This window comes from Phytophthora cinnamomi (assembly GCF_018691715.1).
Source record: "Phytophthora cinnamomi strain GKB4 chromosome Unknown Contig21, whole genome shotgun sequence".
NCBI classification, from domain to species: Eukaryota; Oomycota; class Peronosporomycetes; order Peronosporales; family Peronosporaceae; genus Phytophthora; species Phytophthora cinnamomi.
Genome location: NW_027150954.1, coordinates 3,178,221 through 3,204,628, shown reverse-complemented (window position 1 = coordinate 3,204,628; position 26,408 = coordinate 3,178,221). Strand labels below are relative to the sequence as shown.

General features: G+C 55.0%; 7 protein-coding genes across 7 annotated transcripts; 3 read left to right on the top strand and 4 right to left on the bottom strand.

Annotated features, from left to right (window-relative positions):
- Positions 1–4,962: 4,962 nt before the first annotated feature.
- On the bottom strand, positions 4,963–5,792 carry IUM83_03862 (uncharacterized protein; the record flags this gene model as incomplete). Its single annotated transcript, XM_067927895.1, has 2 exons — positions 4,963–5,695; positions 5,770–5,792. 2 exons carry the CDS (start codon positions 5,790–5,792, stop codon positions 4,963–4,965), a joined length of 756 nt encoding a protein of 251 aa, XP_067795278.1.
- Positions 5,793–7,544: 1,752 nt separating this feature from the next.
- Positions 7,545–8,630, top strand: IUM83_03861 (Pre-mRNA-processing factor 19 2; the record flags this gene model as incomplete). The annotated part of the gene is made up of 1 exon (XM_067927894.1): positions 7,545–8,630. One exon carries the CDS (start codon positions 7,545–7,547, stop codon positions 8,628–8,630), a length of 1,086 nt encoding a protein of 361 aa, XP_067795406.1.
- A 74-nt stretch (positions 8,631–8,704) lies between these two features.
- Positions 8,705–9,121, top strand: IUM83_03860 (Pre-mRNA-processing factor 19 2; the record flags this gene model as incomplete). Its single annotated transcript, XM_067927893.1, has 1 exon — positions 8,705–9,121. The coding sequence occupies one exon, from the start codon at positions 8,705–8,707 to the stop codon at positions 9,119–9,121; it is 417 nt and encodes a 138-aa protein (XP_067795265.1).
- Positions 9,122–9,444: 323 nt separating this feature from the next.
- IUM83_03859 (Meiosis-specific nuclear structural protein 1) lies at positions 9,445–10,896 on the bottom strand (the record flags this gene model as incomplete). The annotated part of the gene is made up of 1 exon (XM_067927892.1): positions 9,445–10,896. One exon carries the CDS (start codon positions 10,894–10,896, stop codon positions 9,445–9,447), a length of 1,452 nt encoding a protein of 483 aa, XP_067795181.1.
- A 161-nt stretch (positions 10,897–11,057) lies between these two features.
- IUM83_03858 (uncharacterized protein) lies at positions 11,058–12,358 on the bottom strand (the record flags this gene model as incomplete). The annotated part of the gene is made up of 5 exons (XM_067927891.1): positions 11,058–11,329; positions 11,403–11,484; positions 11,549–11,785; positions 11,862–12,148; positions 12,217–12,358. The coding sequence occupies 5 exons, from the start codon at positions 12,356–12,358 to the stop codon at positions 11,058–11,060; spliced, it is 1,020 nt and encodes a 339-aa protein (XP_067795180.1).
- A 7,728-nt stretch (positions 12,359–20,086) lies between these two features.
- Positions 20,087–21,505, bottom strand: IUM83_03857 (polygalacturonase; the record flags this gene model as incomplete). Its single annotated transcript, XM_067927890.1, has 1 exon — positions 20,087–21,505. The coding sequence occupies one exon, from the start codon at positions 21,503–21,505 to the stop codon at positions 20,087–20,089; it is 1,419 nt and encodes a 472-aa protein (XP_067795176.1).
- A 1,929-nt stretch (positions 21,506–23,434) lies between these two features.
- Positions 23,435–24,853, top strand: IUM83_03856 (polygalacturonase; the record flags this gene model as incomplete). Its single annotated transcript, XM_067927889.1, has 1 exon — positions 23,435–24,853. One exon carries the CDS (start codon positions 23,435–23,437, stop codon positions 24,851–24,853), a length of 1,419 nt encoding a protein of 472 aa, XP_067795175.1.
- Positions 24,854–26,408: the final 1,555 nt, after the last annotated feature.

Here is a 26,408-nt window from a genome sequence, read left to right as displayed (position 1 = left end):
CCGTCGAAGATAAACGAGCCGACAGGGATTACGCAAGGTACTCACGCCAAACAAGGGAGGGTGAAATTCAGGGTTTGCCTTGCGGTACTCTGGGTTTTATTCTTCTTCTGTTGACTCCCAGTATTTTTCTGGGCTACGCTATACACAACCCCCTGGGCGATCAAGGTTTCATCGGCCTCGCCTCAGCAGTCAAGCGGGGCTTGACTGAGGTACCGATCTTGGCAGTGGCTGACCAAGATCGCCCATTTCACGTCGTATGTGACGCGTCCGACTTCGCGATCGGATGCGCGTTGATGCAGCACGATCACGAGGGCCGTGATCGTGTCGTCTACTACCATTCGCGTCAGCTGAAGCCAGCTGAGCGCAATTATCCTGTACATGACAAGGAACTCCTTGCCATGAAGTACGCACTCGCAAAGTTCCGAGTGTATTTGCTTGGAAGTAGACCATTTGTGGTCTACACCGACCATGCATCACTGCGCACTGCAGTGAAATCACCACACATTTCACAGAGAATGGCGAGATGGCTCTCATTCTTTGTGGAGTATAACTTCCGGGTCGAATACAAACCCGGAAGATTGAATGTGGTGGCCGACGCGTCATCACGTCGGCCGGACTACGCGGAAGCTGCTGACGTCAATGCCATTGACGTCATGCGATCGAGGAAACCCACATCGTCCCTGTTGGATGATGTGAGGGCCGCGTACGCGCACGACGCGGACGCGAAGCTCTTGCTGGCCTATGGCACAGCGCCTTCTGACAAGTCCCGTCAGAAGCTGCCCAAGCACCTTCGAGCGCGTACACACCACTTTCGTGTGCACGACGGACTGCTCCTCTATAATGCGGTCGACGACAACGCGGACCGCGTTGTTGTACCGAATGACCATGACCTGCGACTCAGGATCATGTACGAATACCATGATGCCCCGACTGCGGGACATCTCGGACGTGAGAAGACATACGTCCTTCTCACGCGCAACTTCTACTGGCACCACCAGTATAAGTGGGTGCGCAAGTACATCCGTGCTTGCGAGGTATGCCAACGCGAAAAGCCTGCGCCATTCGCACAGGCTCCGTTACAATCACTACCGACTCCGTCGGAGTGTTGGAAGTCCATGTCTTTGGACTTCATATTTGGTCTTCCCCCGGACAGCGAAGTGAATACCGGTGTTGTGGTCTTCGTCGACCGCTTCAGCAAGATGGTACATCTTGCTGCGGTGCCGGCAGAAGTGACCGCGAAGCAGACGGCCCGTCTGTTCGTCGACATGGTGTTCAAACACCATGGCATGCCGACCGACATCGTGTCGGACAGAGACCCGCGCTTCACAGCGCACCTGAGGCAAGAAGTGTTTACACGTCTTGGGAGCCAGCTGTCAATGTCGACCGCGGATCATCCGCAGACGGACGGCCAAACCGAGCGCGTGAATCGCGTGCTCGTCGATATGTTGAAGAGCTACGCTCACTCGTTCCAATACTGGAGCGAGTGCTTATCGATGGCAGAGTTTGCCATCAACAACTCAGTGCATGCCTCGACCGGGAATACACCGTTCTACGTGAATGCCATGCGGCATCCACGTCTACCGAGTTTACTCGGAGTGATGGCTCCCACTTTAAGTCGGGGAGGATCTACGAGTGCAATACAGCAGCCGCAGAAAACCGCTGACACTTGCACAGTGTCAGCTGCAACAATGGACAAACCACATGAGTCTGCGCAGGGCGCAGACACCGCGAAGAACCACGCAGAGGCCGGGCCTCTATGGAGAGCGAGCTGAATGACTTCAGCTCGGATGCAATCAACTTCATCACCAAAAGACAAGCCGTAATTCGGTTTGTCCAAGATGCAATAGCAGCTTCTGTTGACAAACAGAAGCTGAACGCAGACAACGTGGGCAGAGGCAACACAAATGAATTCAAAGTTAGTTCATTGGTTTTGTTAGCTACTCAAAACCTGCCTAAACATGCAGTTTCGGACTTCGGGGCAAGCAAGCTTGCTCCGCGCTTCATCGGGTCGTTCACAGTGTTGGCAGGACACGGCAATGCTTACACGCTAGACATACCGTCTAGCATGCGCCTCCATCCGACCTTTTACGTCGGACGGCTAAGGTCATACCTGCAGCACGAGCCATCTAGATCGGCTGACCCGAAGCCTCGGCGACGAGCAGCCTCTCCTCCAGCGCGCGGACGCGCTGGAGCAACCCCTTCATCTGGGTCCCCAACTCGACCTGGATATTCGAGGCGGTCTGCGAGACCGCCGCGACTTGGGCCTTCTGGTTCGCCAGCTCCTGCTTCAGGGCGGCGAACTCAGCACCCTGCAAACGCTCCACGACGGTCACCCGGTCGTGGAGAGGCGCATACTGATCAGCCCGGGGCTGATCATACCCGGGGGCGTGTTCCCACCCCCCGCCACCGCCGATCCGTGACGCCCGCGGCTCAACCCGCTGGATTGTTGGGCGGATTGTTGACCTTAATATCCCGAAAACGAACCCTCAAGGGGCTCGTTTTCGTATTCGTTGGAGAGGATTTCCTCCCCATCAAGATACATGGGAGCCGCGGAACGTCTTGCTTGAGGACGTTCCGGAAATGGTGAGGGCGTACGAGGAGCAATACGCGCTGGCGCAGCGGAAGTAATACGAGCGCTGCGATCATCGCCAGCGCCCGAACCCTCACGTGCTAAGAACTTAGCACGGAGCTCTTTGAGACTCTCGGGCACACGGAACGACGTGTACCCGTTCAGGTCGTGGTCGCTCAAGCGGACCGCGCCTGAAAGCACTTCGTGCACTGAAAGCCCTCGGGCACAGCGCACGGCACATTAAGCCTCCTCAGCAGCAACGTGGAGTTGCTCTAACTTTCCACGCATCGAGTACGTCTCGAAGCGATCACGCGCTTGCTTAATCCGATCACGGTAAGCATTCGGCTTCTTGTTGAAGTTCTCAACAAAAGCGTTCCAACTTTGACAAAGTGCCTGCCACTCGGGCACTTTGCTGCGAGAAGAGGTCTTCTTGCTTTGAAACCATCGGAGCTCATGAAAGAGTCCGATGTAGTAATCGCGCCTTTGATGCGTCTCCGCATCAAAGTGCAGCTCGGCAGCCACGGCGTCATCTTTGATGGCGCTGCATACGTACAGCGGCACCTCATTCGGAGGTACCGAGTTCCCATACCGGTCCGAGATCTCGGACGCGGACGGCATCCACGGATCGCGCGCTGCCGGCGCAGCACGCGGAGAGCCCAGCGCTTTGGGATCACGCACTGCAGCAGCAGCGCGCGGAGTACTGAGAGCCCCAGCGGAAGCGAGTGGGGTATCACTCTCAGTTCGCGAACGCTTCGAACTCGAAGCGTCCGATTCGCCCCCTTCACGCGGGCGAATGTTCTTGGCATGAGGGTCGAGCGATTCGCTCGACACTGAGTCTTTGCGCTTTGAGGACGAGTCCTCCTCGTCCTCCATGTCTTCATCGTCGTCGTCGAAGTCGACGACGTCGCCATACTTCGCCTTCTGGCGTTCGAAGTAGTCGTCGATGGAGAGATGACTCCCCATCGACTTTGTGGACTTCTTCTGAGGCGCGCTCATCGTTGAATGAGCGCGGATTTCTTCTCCAAACGCGGAGAATTGACGAATGGTCAATTCCGAAGATTGACGTGCGGAGACCCCGCGCGTCTAACCTTATAGGGGGGATGGTGTAACGGTTACACGTACAAGTGGCTACAAGCCACTTGTGAATTTAACAGATAGGATATCTGTTAAATGTTTTTTTAGATACTTCCTCACCTTGATGTAAGTCACACCAATGGATACATTGAAGTGGGCCACCACAATGAGTGGTCCACACCTACCCAAAGATCCTATTGGTAGAAAGCAGCATCTTTCTACCAATCAGAGACATGCATATTAGCGGGGCTCTGACAGCCAGCCGCTGCCAACCCCTTTCATAGATGATAAACAGTTTTAGCAGATTTAGGAGGAAGATCAATTTACAAACAATACAGTTCTCATTTTACCTAATCTAAGTCACTTGGAATCCTTTCTTACTTAACTTATGTTTGTGTATTCAAATATAATTAACCTAAGTTCTTACTAAGTACTTGCGCTTCCTCATACACGTAGCGCAACGTGTAAGCTAAAGTAGTGAGTCAAGTTAGACCCAACTACACGTTGAGTCTAACCCGTCTTCCTCTGACGCAAAGCTACGGCCCCGCTGCAGAGGAGACCAGTGCTGGTTCCTCGATAAACGCATAAGCTGATGCAGCTTCGGATGGAATGGGCTGGTGCAGAAAAGGTACAGCGTCCGCTCAACGAAGAGTGTGCGAGACAGGAAACGAAACGTTCGTGTGTGGAGTGTAGAGCAGCTGTGTGGGTACATTGATGTCTCCCGCTGGTTTGTGGAGGTTGGCGAGAAAACATATCCATCGGTAGTGAAACTTGCACGTGATTGGCTAAGACGGGGCTGCTCGGCTGCGTTTCAAGAGTGCGTTTTCTCAACCAGCTCCTTTATGATGAGTCCACTGCGAACGAGAACAGACAATGAGCGAGCACAACGGCAACTAATTCTGCGCCACAATGGCCTCGGCTAAGACGAATGGAACGAAAGCTCTGGTAGCCGCCGACATGGGTACATTAGTAGTACAATAGTAGTGATAATAGTACTTAAACTGTCCAAAATGCTAACAGTCTTAGTAGAACATATCTTCAGGTGTATGATAGTAGTAGTAGTATCACTGCTATCCGAAATTCCCACTACTACCAAACCCTGATGGTGATGCTTCCCTGGAACCTGGCATAATGTCACTAATTTTTGTCAACAGCGCCCATGCGTATCATGAAATACCACCAGACATATATAAGATCGGCAATTGCCGATTTGTACGAAAATAAGCTAAAGTGGGCAAATCGCATAGTTTGGAAGGGGCATTGGTGGGCATTATACAAAGTACAAGATATCCAGGCGAAGCCTCGCGACAGACCGTGATCTAATCGAGCGGAATGCTATCTAGTTCCTCAAACTGCTTGGTGTGAAGAGCGCCCTCGAGAGAAAAATCCGTCAGTCGACTCTTGTACGACGGCTTCACCCACTTAAGTAGCGAGAAATCGCTCTCTACGGTAGATGTTCCCGGAAATATGGTGGCTAAACCACCTGCAAACCGCTTCAACGCAGGATATTGAGCATCCAGCGAGTCCCAGCAGTTTGCAAAGTCGAGCTTGACGTTTTGCTCCACCTTCGCGCGGAACTCAGTGCTGGAAGCGTACATTTGCCGCATTGCTGAGTGTTCCTGCTCGATTCGGAAAGACATCCCAATGCTTAAGTTGTCAACGATCAGGTGAAACTGGACTGGGTTCACGATGTTCAGCACATAATGAGTGTTGGCAACATTGCAGCACAGGGGGGAGCGAATGCGATCCCACGAGATATCATCCACGTCGTCTCCGACGAGGAAACTGTCGATAATGCCCTCCACAATAGTCCGGTCAACTTCGATGACCAGTGGAGCTTGGTTCTCATTCAGGTACAGGTGCATACTGGAGCGATGTAGAGACCGGTCGTCAAAGAACGTTTTGCACTCGGCTTCAGTCAGAAGCTGGTACTGCTTCCACTTGTTGGGATGCTGATTGTAGTGGTGTTTTCGATAGTGCTCAGGACGAAAGGGGCGGCGGAAGTACTTGATGTTTGTCGTCTTCTTGCGCTTAGCGCCTACCTTTTCTTCCCTGTCGAAGACGGCGCAAAAACGGCAAAGAACGCTGAGCACGTTGTTCCCATTTGATGGTTCTCGCTCGCTAACCTGGAGCCCAAACTCGAGCTCATGGGCACTCTGAAAAGGAGTCGACCTTTGCTTCGACTTAGGCTTGGGTGTTTGCTGTATCGCGTCGTACAGAGAGATATCGGTTCTTGCTGTCGATCTCTCCCCCATTGTGCTGCCGCCAGTGCAGAAGGCGTTCTCGCGGTGCTTTGGCGGCGCCTCACAGCACTTGTAACCCCCCTCCTTATACTGGGCAATTTCTAAAATTAGGAAGTGGCACTGTTGCCCATTTTAGCGACGAATGCCCATTCTATATATGCCTGAATACCACGTATTTATCAATTACGTACCCAGTAATAAATTACAAAACCAGTAATGTATTTAACGCAATGCGTCACAGAGAGTGCGTGGAAAAGTAGTTTTTTAGGAGGAACGCATTGTTGCTTTATCCACTTCGGTTCTACTCGTGCTACGTTAGTTCTTCTTACCTCGCAACACCAGGAATTTATTGGAGTTCGGGTCATGCATTCGTGTGGTGCGATCTAACTCAAGCATCCCCTCGACATACAGTACATTAATTTAATTAATCTGGCAGTCCCATCCCGAGGTGAATCTTCGGGAGTGCATGCATGTATCAAATGGTGCAGTCCTGTCGTCTTGCTGTTCCATCGGCACTTGCAAATTGACGCACTACCACTCAAGTTCAATCTTTGTTCGCACGGCATGCATTTTGACCGACTTATACTGATACTTGCAACGGCGTTCGTTGCCAGTGCGATCAGAGCTGAACAAACCCCAGTCGCTAGGACAATTTCAATGACCACTTTGATGGCGATCCCGCCTGATATTCTGCCGGTCAGTAGCGATGGACGGTTGCTGCGGGCAGCAGGCTCTGTATCTCCTAACACGGAAGCGAGAGGTTTATTTTCGTCCATCAAAATGTGGGCGAAAGTCAATCTATGGTCTGTGATCGAGCAGTCCGACGACTATGTCAAAGCTGCATTGGGGCTAAAGGGGTTGAAGAATCGGTATTGAAGGCGCAACCCAACTGCAAGTACATAAAACGGTTTCGGTATAAGGCTGAAGGGCGCATATTGGACTACTGGTTTGAAGAAGGATACTCCGCTCAAAGAATCTGGAGCCACTACAACTTGGAAAACGTCCCGGAAGCTCAACTCGCGACTAATGCCAACTTCAAGACCTATTATCGCTATGTGGAGAAGTACGACAGCGCGATATACAACCACAAGAACAACATTTTCGAGCCCCCGATCTACTACGATGGCACACCGGGGGAGCTGAACGTGAAGGTGCGTTTATGGGCAAAAAAACATAGACCGAAATGGTATGTCGAGGAGATGCTTGAGTTAGATCGCGCCACACAAATGGATGACCCGCTCTACAAGAAGTTCCTGGAGTTGCGACGTAAGAAGAACTGACGTGGCATGAGGAGAACCGAAGTAGATAAAGCAACAACGCGTTCCACACACACGCGCGCGCGCGCGCCTCCAGGCAGCCATGGGATTCAGCTACATGTAGATCAAGAATTGTGGCAGTTTTCATAGCGCCAAGACGTGGCTTGGCACCTACGAGAATGACCGGCTGTGCCAAAGCACAACTCGATCAACTCATTCTCCGCGCTTAGACAACAGCTTTCGACTTTTGCCACACACAAAAGCTTCAGGGTAGTTCTGCGACCATTTTCTTTTGCAAAAAAAAAAAAAAAAAAAACATTTGGTCGCCAGCCAATCAGCTTGCGTAAAACCACTTGGCGGGTGCTGTGGCCACCTATCCAGCAAACGCCCCGCCCTTCGCCCATGATGCTGTGCGCTCTGAGCGGCCAGGTGCCCGTGGAGCCGGTGGTGTCGCTCAAGTCGGGGCTCGTGTTCGAGCGCCGCCTGCTGCTCAAGTACCTGGAGCAGAACCAGCGGCGCTGCCCCGTGACGGGCGCCGAGCTGGACGCCGAGCAGGACCTGCTGCCGCTGCGCGCGGCGCCCTCGGGCTCCAAGGCCTCCGCCTCCGCCTCCTCCCCCGCCGCGCCCGAGGCGGCCAGCGTGCCGCAGCTGCTGGCCGCCTTCCAGAACGAGTGGGACGCCGTCATGCTCGAGACCTTCACGCTCAAGCGCCACCTGGAGCAGACGCGCCAGGAGCTGAGCCACGCGCTGTACCAGCACGACGCCGCCTGCCGCGTCATCGCGCGCCTCAACACCGAGAACGCGGCGCTCAAGGAGCGCGCCGCGCAGCTGTCCGCGGGCGGGCCGGCCGACGTGGACATGGCCGCGGCCGCGCCGGACGGCGCCGCGCTGGCGCCCGAGGTGCTGGCCAACGTCGAGGCCAAGCAGAAGGAGCTGGCCAGGCGCCGCAAGGACTTCAAGAAGAAGGACGGCCCGCAGCGCGCGGCGCTGCTCGCTGGCCTGGACGGCTGGACGGCCGCCTCCAGCCACACGCTGCACGACTCGGACAAGCCCGGCGTCACGTGCGTGGCCGTGGACGCCAAGCGCCCCGCGCTCGTGGCCACGGGCGGCCTGGACAAGCACGCCAAGGTCTTCGACACGGACAAGCAGCAGCTCGTGGCCACGCTCGCGGGCCACGCCAAGAAGCTCAGCCACGTCGAGTTCCACCCGAGCGCCGACATGGTGCTCACGGCTTCGCACGACAAGACGGTCAAGCTCTGGACCCCGCAGAGCGACGGCTACGGCGTGGGCTACACGCTCGACGGCTTCGACGACGCCGTCGCCAGCTCCTCCATCCACCCGACGGGGAACTACGTGCTCTCCGGCTCGCTCGACGCGACGTGGGCTATCCACGACGTGCGCCGCGGCCAACTGCTCTCGCGCTACACGCTCAACGGCGAGCTGGCCATGCCCCAAGCTTCGGCCGGCAAGCCCAAGAAGGCGGCTTAACGAAGGCGCGCTGCGCGCGTTTCCACCCGGACGGCGGCATCTTCGGCACGGCAGCCAAGAGCAAATTGGTGCAGATGTGGGCGGTCAACTCGTTGTCCAACGTGGTCACGTTCGAGGGCCACGCTGCGCCAGTTAGTGCATTGGGATTCTCCGAGAACGGCTACCACCTAGCGTCGGGAAGCGAGGACGGCGTGGTGAAGCTCTGGGATCTGCGCAAGGCCACCAGCTTCTTCGAGCTTGACTTGAAGAAAGAGCAGCCTCAACTCAAGCTGGGGGCCATCCACTCGATCAGCTTCGATGCGAGCGGCTCTCATCTTGCTGTGGCCAGCGCACAGGCCGTGCAGGTGCTGAAGGAAGTAAGCAAGAACCACTGGGAGGCTGTCAAGACGTTCAACGATCACAAGGCTGTCGTCACGGGCGTCCAATTCGCGCCCGACTCGAGCTTCCTCGCTTCCACGTCCATGGACCGCTCGCTTAAGATCTACAGATAATCGAGCAGTACGAGGATGCAGCCAGCCATGTAGGTGGCCGACCCGACGTTCTTCAATCGCAGTAGCTACACCAAGACGACGCCATGGACCACAACGCCACCGTCATGAGACTATCGCGAAGAGTCAGGTGAGATAAACCCTTCTCTTAGCTGTGTGGCTAACTAAAGTTCCTGTGAAAGCATTTCGGCCATGTAGCTGCTCACCAGGTATCAAAGGAGAAAAAATACACGTTGGCTTTGGCTGAATGCAAGGTTTCAAGCAGCAGACCTGCAGCAACTCGTCTGGAGCAAACGGTGGGTTGTCATTAAAGCAGAATGAATTTATCAACGGAAGATTGAGCCACTGGAAGACGACGATGAAGATGGCCGCAGCGCGCGCGGCAGGTATCCCTGCAACACGTCGGCGTGCTCGCGGAGAAGCCGCTGCTTGGCCGCCTCCACGACCTGGCGCCGGTAGTTTTCGTCCTGCTCCTGTCGCTCGCGCTCGCGGCGTTCGCGCTGCAGCTCGGCGTACACCATTTCCTGCTTGAGCGCGCGGTGGCGGGCGATCTCCTCCACGAACTGTTCGCGCTGCTTGCGGCGGAACGCGGCCAGCTCCATGTCGCGGCGCTCCTCGGAGCGGAACCTCTCCTTGAGCATCTCGTTGAAGGCCTCTTCGTCGGCGCGCTGGCGGGCCAGCAGCTCCTGCTTGAGCAGCATCTGCATCTCGTTGCTGCGCATCATCTCCTCCTTGGCGAGCAGCTTGGCGGCGACCTTCTCCTCCTCCTGCGCGCGCTTCTTCTGGAGCAGCTCCTCCTCCCACAGCTCGTCGCGCAGGCGCTCGATCTCCTCCTCGTCGCGCATCTTGGCCTGGATCTCGGCCTCCACGGCGCGGAACATGGCGTCCTCCTGCGCCTTCCTGACCTCCGACGCGGCCTTGACGTCGGCCTCGCGCGCCTCCACGCGGCGCCGGTACTCGGCGATGGCCTCGTCCTCGCGGCGCGCAGCTTGGACGCGCTCCTGCCTGAGCCGCTCGCGCTCCTGGTGGGCCTGGTCGATCATCTCGCGGGTCTGCTCGCGGGCCTTGTCCCTGCGCGCGAGCTCGGAGGCGTCCTCCTCCTCGACCTGCTGCATGAGCTGCTCGATCTTGAGCCGCTCCAAGTCCGCCTCCACCTGGGCCTCGCGGCGCAGCTCGTGGCGCTGCAGCATCTGCGCCTGCAGCACGTGCTTGCCCTGCTCGGCCTCGACGCGCTTGCGCAGCTCGTGGTTGTGCATGTCCACGAGCGCGCGCTGGCGGTCGTACTCCATCTGCTGCTCGATGGCCGCCTCGCGCTGCCGGTCCAGCGCCGCCAGCGTCTCGCGCTCGAGCTGCTGCGTCGCGCGCTCCTTGTTCATGTAGGCCGTCTTGAGGAACACCTCGAGCTCGCGCAGCTCCTCGCTGGCCTCGCAGATGCGCTGCACCTCGCGCTGCTGCTGCTCCTGGGCCTTCTTGCCCACCTCGAGCGCGCGCGCCAGCGCCTCGTTCTGCTGCCGCTCGCGCGCCGCGCGCTGCCGCTCGCTGAGTTGGCGGGCGTGGGCCTCCTCCAGCATGCGCTCGGCCGAGAGCTGCGCGGCGAGGTTGGTGCGGCGCCGAGACGCCACGTTGGCGTCCGACTGGTTCTGCAGCGCCTGCAGCTGGTTGCCCTGCGCGAACTTGTGCAGCGCCGAGTGCTCCAGCTCCTGCCGCCGGCGCTCGAGCTGGATCTTGTCCACGTTGCGCGTCGTCATGCGCGTGCTCACCGGGTACGGGAACGCCATGGCGGAGGAATCGTTTCGGTAATGGAGCGGGCACCTCGGCGACGCGGCCAGCGGTTACGACGACTACGTGTATTTTCATCCGGCCAGCTTGTCTGGTCACGCACTAGCCTAGCTGCTTCTCGCTGGCCATCGCAGCTCGAGAACTGTTGCCCGCCGTGACGTCACGGCGGACTCGAGTGCTTGGACGGCTCACTGACGGTGGATTGACTCCGCCGCGTGCCGGTGCTATTCCGGCGAGACCTCCGCGGACTGCGCTTAGGCGGCGCGGACGCGCTGTGCTGGTAGTAGACGATCGCGGCCGCCGTGCGGTCCTTGTCTTTCATGGTCTCCTCCTCCTTGTTGTCGGCGAAGAAGCTGAGCGTGTAGCCGATCAGCGTCAGCATGCAGCCGAGCTGCGCGAGCGCGCGCACCTGGTGCACCGCGATGTCTTTCTCTGCGATAGCGACAAGAAACACGAGGCTGAGTCGAAGGAGAACTTTCAAGACAGGCCGCCGCAGCGAACTCACCGTAGTCCCAGAGCTTCGTGTACACGTCGTCGAGCCGCATGGTCTCGCTGCAGTAAGTCTCCCCGAGCTTCAGAGCAATGCACTGCGGCACAGCAACACAGGAGGTTGAGCACACTTTACAGCCTCGCAACAGCCTGCTTTCGTACCTCTTTGATGGTGAGGTGCGCGGCCTCCGAGTCGTTGTACAGCACCGGCAGGTACACGATCACGCACATGGTGAAGAGCGCCACGCACGACAGCTCGATGAGGAAGCCGCGCTTGACGGCCTGCAGCTCGCCCAGCTTGATGCGCGAGACGCTGCGCGGCCCGTACCGGTCGGTGATGAACACCCCCGCGTCCATCTCGGCGCGCTTGACGAGGAAGATCCTGTAGTTCAAGTACGTCTGCAGAGCACCAGCACGCAGCTCAGCGTCAGCAACAAGGGGGAAGGGCACCAAGTCGCTCGCAGCAACGCCGTACATTGGAGAACATGGCCACGGACTCGCAGAGCAGGAAGCCGAAGGCCGCGTTGTTGTGCAGCGTGGGCGAGGCATCGAAGGACGCGAAGACCGGCAGCCCGAAGGCGCCCACGACGCCGAAGAGGCAGCCCACGTACGACAGCGAGCACACGAGCCGCGAGACCTGGCCGCTCTGCAGGCTCTGCTGCAGGACGCGCTGCTTGTACTCGTGGTTGAAGCTCCACGTGAGCCCCAGCAGCACGGCCACGACGTTGAGCCCGAAGAAGAGCACGTACGAGCCGGGCGGGTCTGCCACGTTAGCGAGCAAGTGAGGTGTTCGTATCATGCCAGCAGGTGGCAGCTATGGGCGGCCGTACCGCGCCCGAGATCCGACACGAACGGCCAGGCCAGGCCGCCCACGTACACGCGGTTGGCTCTGCTGATGGCGAACGCGACGAGCACCGTCAGCAGCGCCGTGGCGGCCGTGGCCAGCGCGGCGAACGCACGCAGGCGGCTCATGGTGGCGATGGCGCGACGAGTATTGCGTCGAGACCACGCCCTTTCAAGATCCGGTACCGCTGTGTTGGTACATTCAAGCGCGATACAAAACGTCAAGCGACAAGTTGAAGTTGGCACTGTATGTGCTGTTTTTGCGTACGTGTTTTTTTTTCTTCTGTTGGCGCTCCGCCGTAGCTTCCACATTAGCTACAAATTCGCTGCTCAAGACCACTACATGTACTTTGTCACTCGAACCTGTTCTTATGAATGAAAAAGAACCTGCACAAAGTCACACAAAGGTCCCACCAACATTAGTTCAGGTATTATGTACCCAACTACCGTATACTGTTTTCCAACTCCAGCAAATAAGTTATTTTAGAGAAGGTAGTCTATTGAACCTTAGTTAATAGCCTCCTGAAATTTTCTAAGTTGTTTGATCAGCACTTGCTCTGTCTACCATAGTGCTCGATCTGGAGGTGGATCCGGAGGTCCCCAATGGCTACAAAGCAATCCAGACTGAGCTGTAGCCGAAACCCATCTATCCTATCTAGTTGCCGGCCTGTTGCGTTAAAGCGCAAAGGATGAGAGAAGAGGGGATCGTCGATCCCCTCTTCCCTCATCCTTCCTCTGCAGTGATACGGTGAAGCCAGCATACGGAATGATATAAACAGACAATTGCAACTACAGTTCCGCCATCCACAATCAATGATCACTTCACAAAGCGTACGCGCTCTGAATGTTCACCTTGCATTCTCCTCTTTCTTCAGCACCAATAGGTACACATAACACGCTGTTAAACGCCACTGACTGGACTACAGCACTGTACAGCACCAGGAAACCTGGTAAGGTTCTCAAGTGGGGAGGGGGCTACTTAAGTAGAAGTATTATACATGGATCCACACCATCGTATTCACTCGGTTGTCGGTGAGTCTGTAGATAAAGGTGTCGCAGACTGTGGGTTTGTGAAGCTTGCTGGTATTAGCTCTCAGTTTTACTACTGTCGAGCCAACTCCACATCGATTCGACATCGAGTGTATAAACGGCAAATGACTAACGCGAATGTTGAAGCTAACACTGGACATTGCTCGGCTCACCCGTGCAGTTACCAATGTTCGTGGCATTCACCGCAATGTTGGTGAAGAACCAGTTCGACACCACGCTAGGGTTCGCCACGATGTTGTACAGGTTTGTGGCCGTGCCGAAGAGACCGTCAATCTTGATGTTGGTGATCTTCACCAAGCTGGAAGGAATGCCCGAGTATCCGCCCTTGGTCTTGTTGTAGTCCGAATGCATGACAATGGCGTGCTTGACGTTGACCAGCTTGTTGTTGGTGTAAGTGATGTTGTTCACAAGGCCCTTCAATCCAATGATGGTCTTGATACGAAGGCCGTTGGCGCTATTGGCGATGATGTTGTTCTTCACCAAGAGACCAGACACAGTGCTGTTGATGTTCTCTTCCTTGGCTCCCAGAGAACCGATGGAGATACCGTGCGAGCCGTTGCAGTAGTTGTTGCTGAAGATCGTGTTGACGCTGGATTGCATGGCGAGGCAGTCGTCCTGGTTGTAGATGCGGTTGCCCGTGATGGTGATGCCGTCATTTCTGCTCAGGTCGAAACCGTCCGTGTTCTTGGCCAAGCCGCTGCCGGCACGGGAGTCAATCGTGAGTCCGGAGATGGTTGTGGAGTTCGAGCTAAGAATGCTGAAAGTGCGGAACGGCATGTTTTTAATGGTGAAGCCCGAGAGCGTCGAGTTGACCACCTTGCTCAGGCGGAAGAACACTGGGCGCGTGATGTTCTGGCCTTGCGGCCAGTACCACGAACCTTCGCCGTCCAGCGTACCAGGGCCAGTGACCGAGAGGTTGTTGCCCTTCAGCTTCACAAGCGGACCCTCCCATTTCTAGGTGGTAAAGGTACGATTAAGTTAGTATTGGCGTGATAAAACACAATGGATTGCATGCAGCACGCTTACCTTCGTGCCGAAAGTCGTGGTTCCCTGGAACTTGATGCTGGCGCCGTCCGTGACGTTGGTGAGATCCAGCATCACTCCCGCAGGGACAGAAAGCGAATCGATAACGATAGAGCTGCAGTGGGTAACGTTGGTGCCTTCGACGTAAGTGCCAGTCAACGTGCAGGAGTCGTCCGCTTCGTCCGTCTGGTTCGGTGAGTCTTGAGAAGTCCGGCTAGAGTCGTCCTGCTGCACTTGCTCCGCTTGATTCGGATCCTCGTCCGCCTTGCTGGCGTCGTTCTGCTGCACTTGCTCCGCTTGGTTCGGGTCCTCGTCCGTCTTGCTAGCGTCGTTCTGCTGCACTTGCTCCGCTTGGTTCGGATCCTCGTCCGCCTTGCTAGCGTCGTTCTGCTGCACTTGCTCCGCTTGGTTCGGATCCTCGTCCGCCTTGCTAGCGTCGTTCTGCTGCACTTGCTCCGCTTGGTTCGGGTCCTCGTCAGTCCTGCTAGCGTCGTTCTGCTGCTCTTGGTCAGCGTCATTCTGCTCCACTTGGTCCGCCTGGTTCGGAGAGGTGTAGGGAGACACCTCGCCGACTTGACTCTCCTGAGACTCAAGGCTGACTCCAGTCTGAGTGACCAGGTCAAGCCCGTTGGCGGCGGCAACGAATACGGCGAGCGCAGCAAAAGTAGATACGAAAAGCTTCATAGTTGCTGGTATCGGAGGGCTCGTGTGAGCAGGGGGGTGCAAATTGCGGAATGAGCCCTTGATAAGTCGTTTGGTGTGAGCCCGCCACGGTACTTAACCCTTTTTAAAAGTAAAGGCAGATGCATCACGCAGCAGATCATTGATTATCTCTCGGTGATAGCGGACAAAGTGCACTCAACATGCACCTGTACATGTATTAAAAAGCATTAAACGCGAACACACGCTGCTGTGGACCGTCACTGAGACGTCCACACCCCTGTGGTCGACAATCTGGGCCAGCGCCACTCTCTTGCGTTCCACATGGCGCAATGCTGCACGGCAAATCGCGCGGAGTTAGTGGCTTGAGAGTGAGCGAGCGAGAGAGATGTATGCACACAGGTGGGATAGCCCGCTTGCTTCCGACTGTCCGACCTTTGGGATCCGAAGCAAATATGTAGATATGCCTGTCACTATAATAGTCGTGCAAACGAGAATTGTTGCAAGGCCTTTAATGTGGTACGTACTTGTTCTTTGTTGTAGCTAATTGCGACCATTTTGTATACCGAACTACAAGTCAAGTTGATTTAATCAACCCAAGAGGGAATTCTTCAAGGCACACAGCATGAGTGAACAGCTAAAATATACAGTAGACGATCTCCTACACATATGCATTTCGCGATCCGTCTGACTCTGCAAATTTTGCAGTGCAAACTATCCATTTGCAAGTCCACTTCAATCCGACAACGTTTGTTTAGTTTGAGATCAATGGTCTCGAACCGTGCACATGCAGACGACCCCTTTTCTCAGAATTGCATCACCTCGTCTGCCCGAGCGGTCATGGTGCAGTAAGGCCCTGGTCTAAGTATAATACACTGTAAAACTGTGCTGAGAATTGCTCAAGGGATTGGGTAAGGCCGGAAAGACTTTATAGTCCAAGTACAGTAGACGAGTTCCGAAATTGGTTCCCAAACACCAATGTGGTCAGAACGAGTTCTGGGCGTGTAATAGCAGTACACACACTGCGAGCCAGTGAGAGGCTCGTACATGTAGTGGTCCTGCAAGCCACATACAAGTGAGCTCCATCACACAGAGACCAATGTCTACCTCCCTGCGCAGTCCTACAGCAAGGGGGCTTCTCTCGCAGCGAAATGCATCTGTAGTGATGCGGGTAGAATTAATAGCATATGACCACACCAAAACGCCAAAACCGAAGTGCTGTATGCAATTTTAGCCAATGAAAATACAACTTCGTTCGGAACGGATCTCAGAATTTTTACTTACACCAGGGCCTCAGCGCTTGCTCTGTCTTCTTGAGCCATAACGCTGGGTCTGGAGGTGGGTCCGGAGTTACAAAAGGCGGCAGCGTACGGCCAGCGTGCCATTGTTGTTGAGCGGTATGGTCACGTCTACGAACTGCGCGAGTCCGAGTCACTAAGACGAGCAAGTCACCACTTACATGTAAATGGCGTCGCGTTCGGTAGTTGAGTGGCTGAGGACTGAGTGCACCTCTAACCCGCTAAATGACACTGTAGAACATTATTTCTGTTGCGACATAAGGATACATAACGTATTAGAATGGAGAGATCATGTTTGACATCTGGGAGTTCCGCAAACGCTTCCAGCGGATCGAGCAAAACGGTGAATGCTTCGTTCCAGTGGAAAGTCGATCCCGCTGTTTTCAAATCGAGGTTTTGTGGAACAGGCCCCTAGCAATTGTATGTAATACTAAATAGTAGTACACTCTACCAGTTACCTATCGTCTTGCACGGGGGCCATGAAACTCGCCACCGCTGCCAGCAAGGTAGAAGAGACATCTATTTTATTTCCGACTTAAACACACTAAAGACTCGTGCTGGGTCTTTTATGGATGGACGTGTAGTGGTTAGCACTGCACATTGATCGGCTCGCCCGTGCAGTTGCCAAGGTTCGTTGCGTTCACCGCGATGTTGGTGAACGACCAGCTCGATACTGCGTCCGGATTGGCCACAATGTCGTAAAGGTTCGTGGCAGAACCTGACAGACCGTCGATCTTAATTTTGGTGATGTTCGCCATACTATCGGGAATTCCCGAGTATCCGCCCTTGGTTCTGTTGTAGTCCGAGTGCATCACGATGGCATTTTTGACGTTGACAACCTTGTTATCGATGTAGGTGATGTCGCTGACCAATCCAGTCAAACCAGTAATGGTCTTGATACGAAGACCGTTGTCGCTGTTGATGATAACATTGTCCTTCACCAACAGGCCCGTAACGGTGTCGGAGTCGTCTACCTTCTCGCCACCAAGTGAACCAATGGAGATACCGTGACCACCGCTACAGTAGTTGCGGCTGAAGATCGTGTTGGTGCTGCACTGCATGGCGAGACAATCATCCTGGTTGTAGATGTGGTTGCCCTTGATGGTGATATGGTCGTTTCTGCTTAAGTCAAAGCCATCCGTGTTCTTGGCAACGCCATTGCCGGCCGTGGAATTCAATGTGAGACCGGTGAGCGTCGTGTAGTTGGAGTTGCCGATGCTGAAAGTGCGGAATGGGGAATTGATGAGTTTGAAGCCCGAGAGTGTCGAGTTGCTCACCCTGTTCAATTTGAAGAAGACCGGCTTGGTGACCTTCTGGCCCTGAGGCCAGTACCAGGCACCTTGGCCATCCAGCGTACCCGGGCCAGTGACAGTGAGGTCTGTTCCCTTCAGCTTCAGAAGCGGCCCATCCCACAGCTACAACGAGCAACCCAACAGCAGCTTGAGTCAGATTATACCGAAAACTGAGCCCCCAAAACATCTACTTCCTACCTTTTGGCCAAAAGTCGTTCGACCTCGGAACTTGATGTGGGCGCCAGTGGTCACGTTGGACAGGTCAAGCGTAACACCGGCCGGGACAGCGAGCGAGTTGATCACAATAGTGTCGCAATGCGAGACGTTGGTGCCGGGAATATAGTTGCCAGACAGCGTGCAAGAGTCGTCCTGCTGTACTTGATCTGCCTGGTTCGGCGAGTCTTCACCGGCCTGGCTCGGCGAGTAGGGGACACTTGACCGACTTGGCTCGATTGGGACTCCTGGGTCACATCGCTCTGGGTGACCAAATCCAATCCGTTGGTGGCAACAACAAGAAGGGCGAGGACAGCGAAAGAGTGGGCGAAGATCTTCATCGCTGACACGGAGGAGGTATTGGTATGTTCACTTGGAAGCGAATTGAAGAGTGAGACGGGTAATTTTGAGAACATACACCTCAGGAGAACTACATGTACATGTGCATGTAACGCACAGTATTTGTAGCATTGTATTCATTGTATTCATTCATTCTACATCCAAGAGCCCGGCGGTAGACACATCACTGCTCGTTTTCCCATGACTCCACAGTGTGACCAAAGAGGTGTGGAGCCCACACCTCTTTGGTCGCCGGCGCTCGCTATAGGCTGGACGATGTACATGTATGTAGTCTCTGAATTAACATTCATGTGCTCGAGCCACACTTGCCTGCTTCCCACATGGCCGACAGCAAATCGTGCAACATCACATTAAACTAGTGGCCTGAAAGTCCTTCCACAGGCTCAAAAGGATACAGCAACAACTCAACGGTCCAAAACTTGAAGCTTGGCCTGTCTCAACAGATCGTTGCCGCTGTAGGAGCCGTGAACACTGAAATTGTCTGCCAACGTACGGCGATCGTGGCCCACGATCGCCGTACGTTGGCAGACAACTTCGTGGGTGCTGTACCCACAACTGGTTTGGCACATAAATCGTAGAAAGGGTAATAAAGTAGCCTCGTTGCTCCGAGCAGCTTGCTCGAGCCTACCGGTAGTACAAAGGGCCTAGAAAAGATCCTTTACCTACTGAAACGCGCACTGGCAAAAGCAAATCTCTGATGACGGCCAGGCCAGGATCGCTGCGGAGTTCAAATCCTAAATTTTCTCCTTGAGGTCCCATATGACTGTCAGGCGCGTGGAAGCCCCACGGCTGTCGAGGCGTATCGTGAGTACGTAACGTCGTAGGCCGTGTTCGATTTGTGCAGATAATAACTGGATTGGAGTGTAACCAGCTGCTTCAGCTGCAAAATAGCAATTTAACCGTAAACGTGAAAGTCGAACACAAATACATATGTATGTATGCACAAAGTCAGCCTGTGCGAGGGTTGGCTCGCCCGCCGCTACCAGACGATTCTGCATTCCTTTGTGACGGTTGAGGGGTGAGGTGAATTACTTGAGCTTGTATAGAAAGGTATTAATCGGAGTATTGGCCTGTTGAGCAGGTATTTCTTACCTAGGGATTACTACCGAGGGGATCGTTTGTACGTGTAGCTGGATATTGGGGTATGAACGGTGAAAATGGACGAAGCGGACGCTCTCGGGCGTGGCACGTATCGTCCAGGCTGCAGAGCTCCTCGAAGGAGAATTCAATGGTACCCCCACAAGGGTGAGAACTAGGTTTAGTCTGGCTGCATACGCAGCTGACCGTAGTACAACATTAAGCGAGAGCAATCTTCTTGCACGAAAACATGGTTTTCTACTTGCTACGATGCTTGCAGCGTAACTAGAAGAATATACACGCAATATAAAGCACTCACTGTCAGGGAAAAGGAGTGTGTGTGGTGGGGAGGTGGGGGGGGGGGGGGGGCAAAACGACCCTGCCTGGGTTGTCCGATATATATACGACGAGTGCATTACACGTTTCTCAGATATGACTGTAGTATACGGTTGTATTATACATTGTGAGCTCATGTCATCCCGCGATGGACCGAAGGCCCGACGCCAATTGCCGAGTATCCAACATGACGCCTATCTCTATCTACGGTCTCTATCACGGCGAAAGAGCTAAAGTTGTACTAAGTAATACTATTGAACCACAGTTAGGTGGACACTGCAAAATCCGTCCCGCAGTCGTCCATCCACTTTTACAGTAATAGTGGGTCACCAGCGCCTAACACACCGCAAACCATTTGAACACAGCAAACATCTATTAATCGAGAGGATTCTAACAGCAGCTACTCGCTTCGTAGCAGCTTCGCGACATCTACCAATAAACTCAAAGTAAAGGAAAGCCAACACAGCCCGCAGCACTTTTCTTGCTCGTGCACCGCCGCGCACGCTTTCCGCGCTACACGCAACCGCGACGACGGTCTAGACTTCCACCTAGCACGTGATGGAGCTCGGCTGGCCACTGCACGAACCCTTGCTGGACGCGCTCACGGTGACGCCCGAGAACGTCCACCCTGACACCGCCTTGGGGTTCGCCACGATGTCGTACAGGTTGGTGGCTGTGCCGGACAGACCCGAGATGGTCACGCCCTGGATGCTCACGTCACTGGTGGCCGAGCCCGTGTAGCCGCCCTTGGACTTGCTGTAGTCCGAGTGGATGACGATGGCGTTCTTCACGTTCGTCAGCTTGTTGTTGGTGTACTTGGCGTTGGACACGAGACCCTTGAGGCCGATGATGGTCTTGATGCGGATGCCGTTCACGCTGTTGACGATGGTGTTGCCGCTGACCGTGAGTCCTGACACCGTGTCGGACTGGTCGACGGTGTCTCCGCCCAGGGAGCCGATGGAGACACCGTGTCCACCACTGCAGTAGTTGTTGCTGAAGACGGTGTTGGTGCTGGACTGCATGGCCAGGCAGTCGTCCTGGTTGTAGATCTTGTTGCCCGTGATGGTGACACCGTCGTTCCTGCTGAGGTCGAATCCGTCCGTGTTCTTTGCCGTGCCGTCGCCGGCGCTGGAGTCGAGCGTGAGTCCGCTGATGGTGGTCTTCTGCGAGTTGAGGACGCTGAAGGTGCGGAAGGGTGAGTTCTTGAGTGTGAAGCCTGAGAGCGTGGAGCCCGTGACGCCGTGCAGGCGGAAGAACACAGGGCGACTGATGGAGGTGCCCTGCTTCCAGTACCAAGCACCCTGGCCGTCCAGAGTGCCGGATCCCTTGACGGTCAGGTTGTCTCCGCCGAGCAGCACGAGTGGCCCCTCCCACGTCTTCGTGCCGAAGGTGGTGGTGCCCGTAAACTCGATGGTGGCGCCGCTCTTGGTCTTGGTCAGGTCGAGCGTGACGCCAGCAGGGACCGTCAGCGATCCGATAGTGACGGAGCTGCAAGAGGAGATATCAGTGCCGGCCTTGTAGGTGCCGGTGAGGTTGCAGGCGCTACCGCCGCTGGTGGGTTTGGCGATAGATCCTGCGTTGGTCGAGCTGCCGCTACCCCCAGTGGGGGCAGTGCTGCTACCACTGCTGCTCAGCTGTTGCTGTTGCTGTTGCTGTTGTTGTTGTTGCTGTTGCTGGGGCTCCGGAGTCGTGCTACCACTACCACTTAATTGTTGTTGTTGTTGTTGCTGCTGCTGGGGCTCCGGAGTCGCGTGTTGAGAGTGGTGGTGGCTGGTCTCGGTGGTGTTGCTACCACTACCACTTAATTGTTGTTGTTGTTGCTGCTGCTGCTGCTGTTGCTGCTCACTATCTTGCTGGGAGTGGTGGTGGCTGCTCTTGCCCTCGGCTGCCATGCGCAGCATGGGCGAACCATCAACAGTGGCGGCAAAGATCGCAAAGGCAGCGAGCGCGGTGGGAAGAAGCTTCATGTTGGCAGCCGGCGCGTCGGGAGGTGGGAGCAGTGGTATTTGCGGTGGAGGTTGAGCCGGAGGTGTTCGGGCCGATGTAAATTGCGGAATGAACTTAGATGTGAAGAGACTCGACCCAGGTCTAGTACAACGGAGACAACCACAGCAGGCAGCTGCCGAGCTGCAATCAACGGCTCCGTTGTGTCCGCAAGAGCATCGCACGTGGTACATCTGTCGTTCGAACAGCGCTAGAAAACACCAGCATGTTGCCACTAGCGGCGGTTCATTGAAGCGAGCGTCGGCGTTCGGCGCCCGGCACAACTCGATTCCGCAGAGTGACCAGTGTCCATGTGGACCGAGCCGTCCCTGGCGACAGTGCCAAGTCTCGGCACTATCTTGGCCCGAGGCTGGTAAATAGGTCTTGGCATGCAGTTGGCGTTCGTTCGTAGATCGCAGCCAGGGTTTCGTCCAAACATATGCCATCGTAGAGGTGACTCTAGTAGCTCACGAAATAGCGGGAAACGAGTCTGCATTTTTTCGCGACGTGCTGATCGCCTTAATTAAGATTGTCATTTTGCGGTGTGCCGGGGCCACATTCATGGGCACATACCCAGTAGGTTCATTGAAGGGCTGGTACGTGTGAATAGGCTCCGAGTGCCCGGTACGACGTACTTCTCTCGCTTCGAGGAACAATTAGTTGCGCACGCATGACGACCTGGACAACGAGCATTAGTATGTTGGACTCTGAATAAGCAACGGGTTTACTGGTTGTCGTCATGCGGGATTCTTCCCTAGCAGATGAGTTAGTTCGTCTCTAGAGCTCTTCCGTTTAACCCGATGCAAGTACGAAGCCCACCCCCCGACAAGTGGTGCGTGAACTGAGACGGTGCCCGTGTGTTGACGTCAAGGAATACCACGCACAGCCTGAATGTCGGATGCCGTCTGTCTTCGGGGAGTCCTGTAGTGAGTGAATGTTGAGCGAGTGCTGTTGCCGCCCCCACGACGAAGAGCAGCTCAACTCGGACCTGCTGCAAGGCTACGTGTATTGACCAGAGAAATTGATCCCATCGCAGACGATGGTCTGCCGTTAATCCCTGCTGTATTTTAGACACCGTCGACTAATGACAATGCTACCGCACATACCTTCGCACATACAGGGCAGGTAGCAGATCACTCGTGATGATCGTGTATGTATAATACTTCGAAGTACATAACTCCTCATGGATCCGTTAGTTCGGTATAGATTTGCAGATTCTTCAAACCAGGAAATAAGAGTACAAATAATCATTTTATGAACACAGAGGTCGCTGGAATGCCTCGTAAATATACTATGCATGTATATCTATTTCACTACACCTTTGCTACAATACGAAATCTCTCCATCAGAAAACCTAAACTACAGTAGGTGGCTGTGTCGGCGACCAGCACGTCGCGAAAAATGCAGACTCGTTTCCCGCGATTTCGTGAGCCACTAAAGTCACCTCTACGATGGCATATGTTTGGACGAAACCCTGGCTGCGATCTACGAACGAACGCCAACTGCATGCCAAGACCTATTTACCAGCCTCGGGCCAAGATAGTGCCGAGACTTGGCACTGTCGCCAGGGACGGCTCGGTCCACATGGACACTGGTCACTCTGCGGAATCGAGTTGTGCCGGGCGCCGAACGCCGACGCTCGCTTCAATGAACCGCCGCTAGTGGCAACATGCTGGTGTTTTCTAGCGCTGTTCGAACGACAGATGTACCACGTGCGATGCTCTTGCGGACACAACGGAGCCGTTGATTGCAGCTCGGCAGCTGCCTGCTGTGGTTGTCTCCGTTGTACTAGACCTGGGTCGAGTCTCTTCACATCTAAGTTCATTCCGCAATTTACATCGGCCCGAACACCTCCGGCTCAACCTCCACCGCAAATACCACTGCTCCCACCTCCCGACGCGCCGGCTGCCAACATGAAGCTTCTTCCCACCGCGCTCGCTGCCTTTGCGATCTTTGCCGCCACTGTTGATGGTTCGCCCATGCTGCGCATGGCAGCCGAGGGCAAGAGCAGCCACCACCACTCCCAGCAAGATAGTGAGCAGCAACAGCAGCAGCAGCAGCAACAACAACAACAATTAAGTGGTAGTGGTAGCAACACCACCGAGACCAGCCACCACCACTCTCAACACGCGACTCCGGAGCCCCAGCAGCAGCAACAACAACAACAACAATTAAGTGGTAGTGGTAGCACGACTCCGGAGCCCCAGCAACAGCAACAACAACAACAGCAACAGCAACAGCAACAGCTGAGCAGCAGTGGTAGCAGCACTGCCCCCACTGGGGGTAGCGGCAGCTCGACCAACGCAGGATCTATCGCCAAACCCACCAGCGGCGGTAGCGCCTGCAACCTCACCGGCACCTACAAGGCCGGCACTGATATCTCCTCTTGCAGCTCCGTCACTATCGGATCGCTGACGGTCCCTGCTGGCGTCACGCTCGACCTGACCAAGACCAAGAGCGGCGCCACCATCGAGTTTACGGGCACCACCACCTTCGGCACGAAGACGTGGGAGGGGCCACTCGTGCTGCTCGGCGGAGACAACCTGACCGTCAAGGGATCCGGCACTCTGGACGGCCAGGGTGCTTGGTACTGGAAGCAGGGCACCTCCATCAGTCGCCCTGTGTTCTTCCGCCTGCACGGCGTCACGGGCTCCACGCTCTCAGGCTTCACACTCAAGAACTCACCCTTCCGCACCTTCAGCGTCCTCAACTCGCAGAAGACCACCATCAGCGGACTCACGCTCGACTCCAGCGCCGGCGACGGCACGGCAAAGAACACGGACGGATTCGACCTCAGCAGGAACGACGGTGTCACCATCACGGGCAACAAGATCTACAACCAGGACGACTGCCTGGCCATGCAGTCCAGCACCAACACCGTCTTCAGCAACAACTACTGCAGTGGTGGACACGGTGTCTCCATCGGCTCCCTGGGCGGAGACACCGTCGACCAGTCCGACACGGTGTCAGGACTCACGGTCAGCGGCAACACCATCGTCAACAGCGTGAACGGCATCCGCATCAAGACCATCATCGGCCTCAAGGGTCTCGTGTCCAACGCCAAATACACCAACAACAAGCTGACGAACGTGAAGAACGCCATCGTCATCCACTCGGACTACAGCAAGTCCAAGGGCGGCTACACGGGCTCGGCCACCAGTGACGTGAGCATCCAGGGCGTGACCATCTCGGGTCTGTCCGGCACAGCCACCAACCTGTACGACATCGTGGCGAACCCCAAGGCGGTGTCAGGGTGGACGTTCTCGGGCGTCACCGTGAGCGCGTCCAGCAAGGGTTCGTGCAGTGGCCAGCCGAGCTCCATCACGTGCTAGGTGGAAGTCTAGACCGTCGTCGCGGTTGCGTGTAGCGCGGAAAGCGTGCGCGGCGGTGCACGAGCAAGAAAAGTGCTGCGGGCTGTGTTGGCTTTCCTTTACTTTGAGTTTATTGGTAGATGTCGCGAAGCTGCTACGAAGCGAGTAGCTGCTGTTAGAATCCTCTCGATTAATAGATGTTTGCTGTGTTCAAATGGTTTGCGGTGTGTTAGGCGCTGGTGACCCACTATTACTGTAAAAGTGGATGGACGACTGCGGGACGGATTTTGCAGTGTCCACCTAACTGTGGGTTCAATAGTATTACAACTATAGCATGTGCGAAATCTTTCGCCGTGATAGAGACCGTAGATAGAGATATGTAGGCGTCATGTTGGATACTCGGCAATTGGTAGCGGGCCTTCGGGATGACATGAGCTCTGGATACACCATTTCAAGGATAGATTGAGAGAATTCCAAATCAGCCAAAAATCAAAAGAGGCGCTGATGAGGTTTCCGGGGGGGGGTCTGATCATCATAGAGTGGGAAAGTAAATGGCTCTGGACATAATATTCAATCTCGAAGGTGATAAGATGATAGGAATATGCGGGATTGCCAAATGGTTCTGGCGGTTCTCAATATGAAGCACGTCTTCTCTCAATTTGACCCTGAAAATGGTGTAATACAATCGTATATAGTTGCCAGACAGCATGCAGATGTCACAGTGCTGAACTAAGTTCCCTTGACTTGGCGGAGACACCTGCCCTACTTGGCTCGCCGGAGACTGCTGGCTTACGTCGCTCTGGGTGGCTACATCGTTTCCGTAAGCAATGGCCACAAGAAGGCGAGGAAAATGAGCGGATGTGTGAACAGCTTCATGTGTGGAAGGAGATGGTCGTGATCCACTCCCTCAGACGTGAATCAAAGAATGAGAGAAATATGAAAACGTAATGCGAAGTTCTGGGGTGAAACACACAGGCCAATAGGACTTGAATCTCTGCAGTGGTCTAGAAGAGTGGCTCTTCGTAGGCTCGATGGCTTCAGCTAGTGGCCCTAGAGGCTCAAAAGGATAGCATTGAAGTTTGCCACGATCTGACGCAACAGTCGTCGTTTGCTCGGCAATGCCGACGATGGTTTCCACCCGATTGCGTGGCGATTTGTATGAATTTACGTGTCCACGAACTTGAGCCGTTATGCAGAGGTGTCATCAGAGTTCGTGATACGTGCATATCGATTTGCTCGCCAGTACACTGTGCACTCGCATACATACCGGTAAGGCTTACAGTATTAATACAGTTCTTGGAGTGCTGTGCTCTGGTAACTATTACCCTTATGCTATCGCTCCAAAGTTGTCGATCTTTTCCGAGCGAATGCGATCGTTGACAAATTGTCGACAGCATCTTTCGGATCGTATTATTCTCGAGTATGGACCGATCCAGATCATGTTCAAAATACTACCGTACTTTTACATAGGTTAATCGGGAGTTCCATTGTGGACGTGACTCGGGGTTTCCAACCGCATCCCCTCAAACCCCGTCACGACGACCTCAGGAAAGGAAATCATTCACTAGGAATGCTT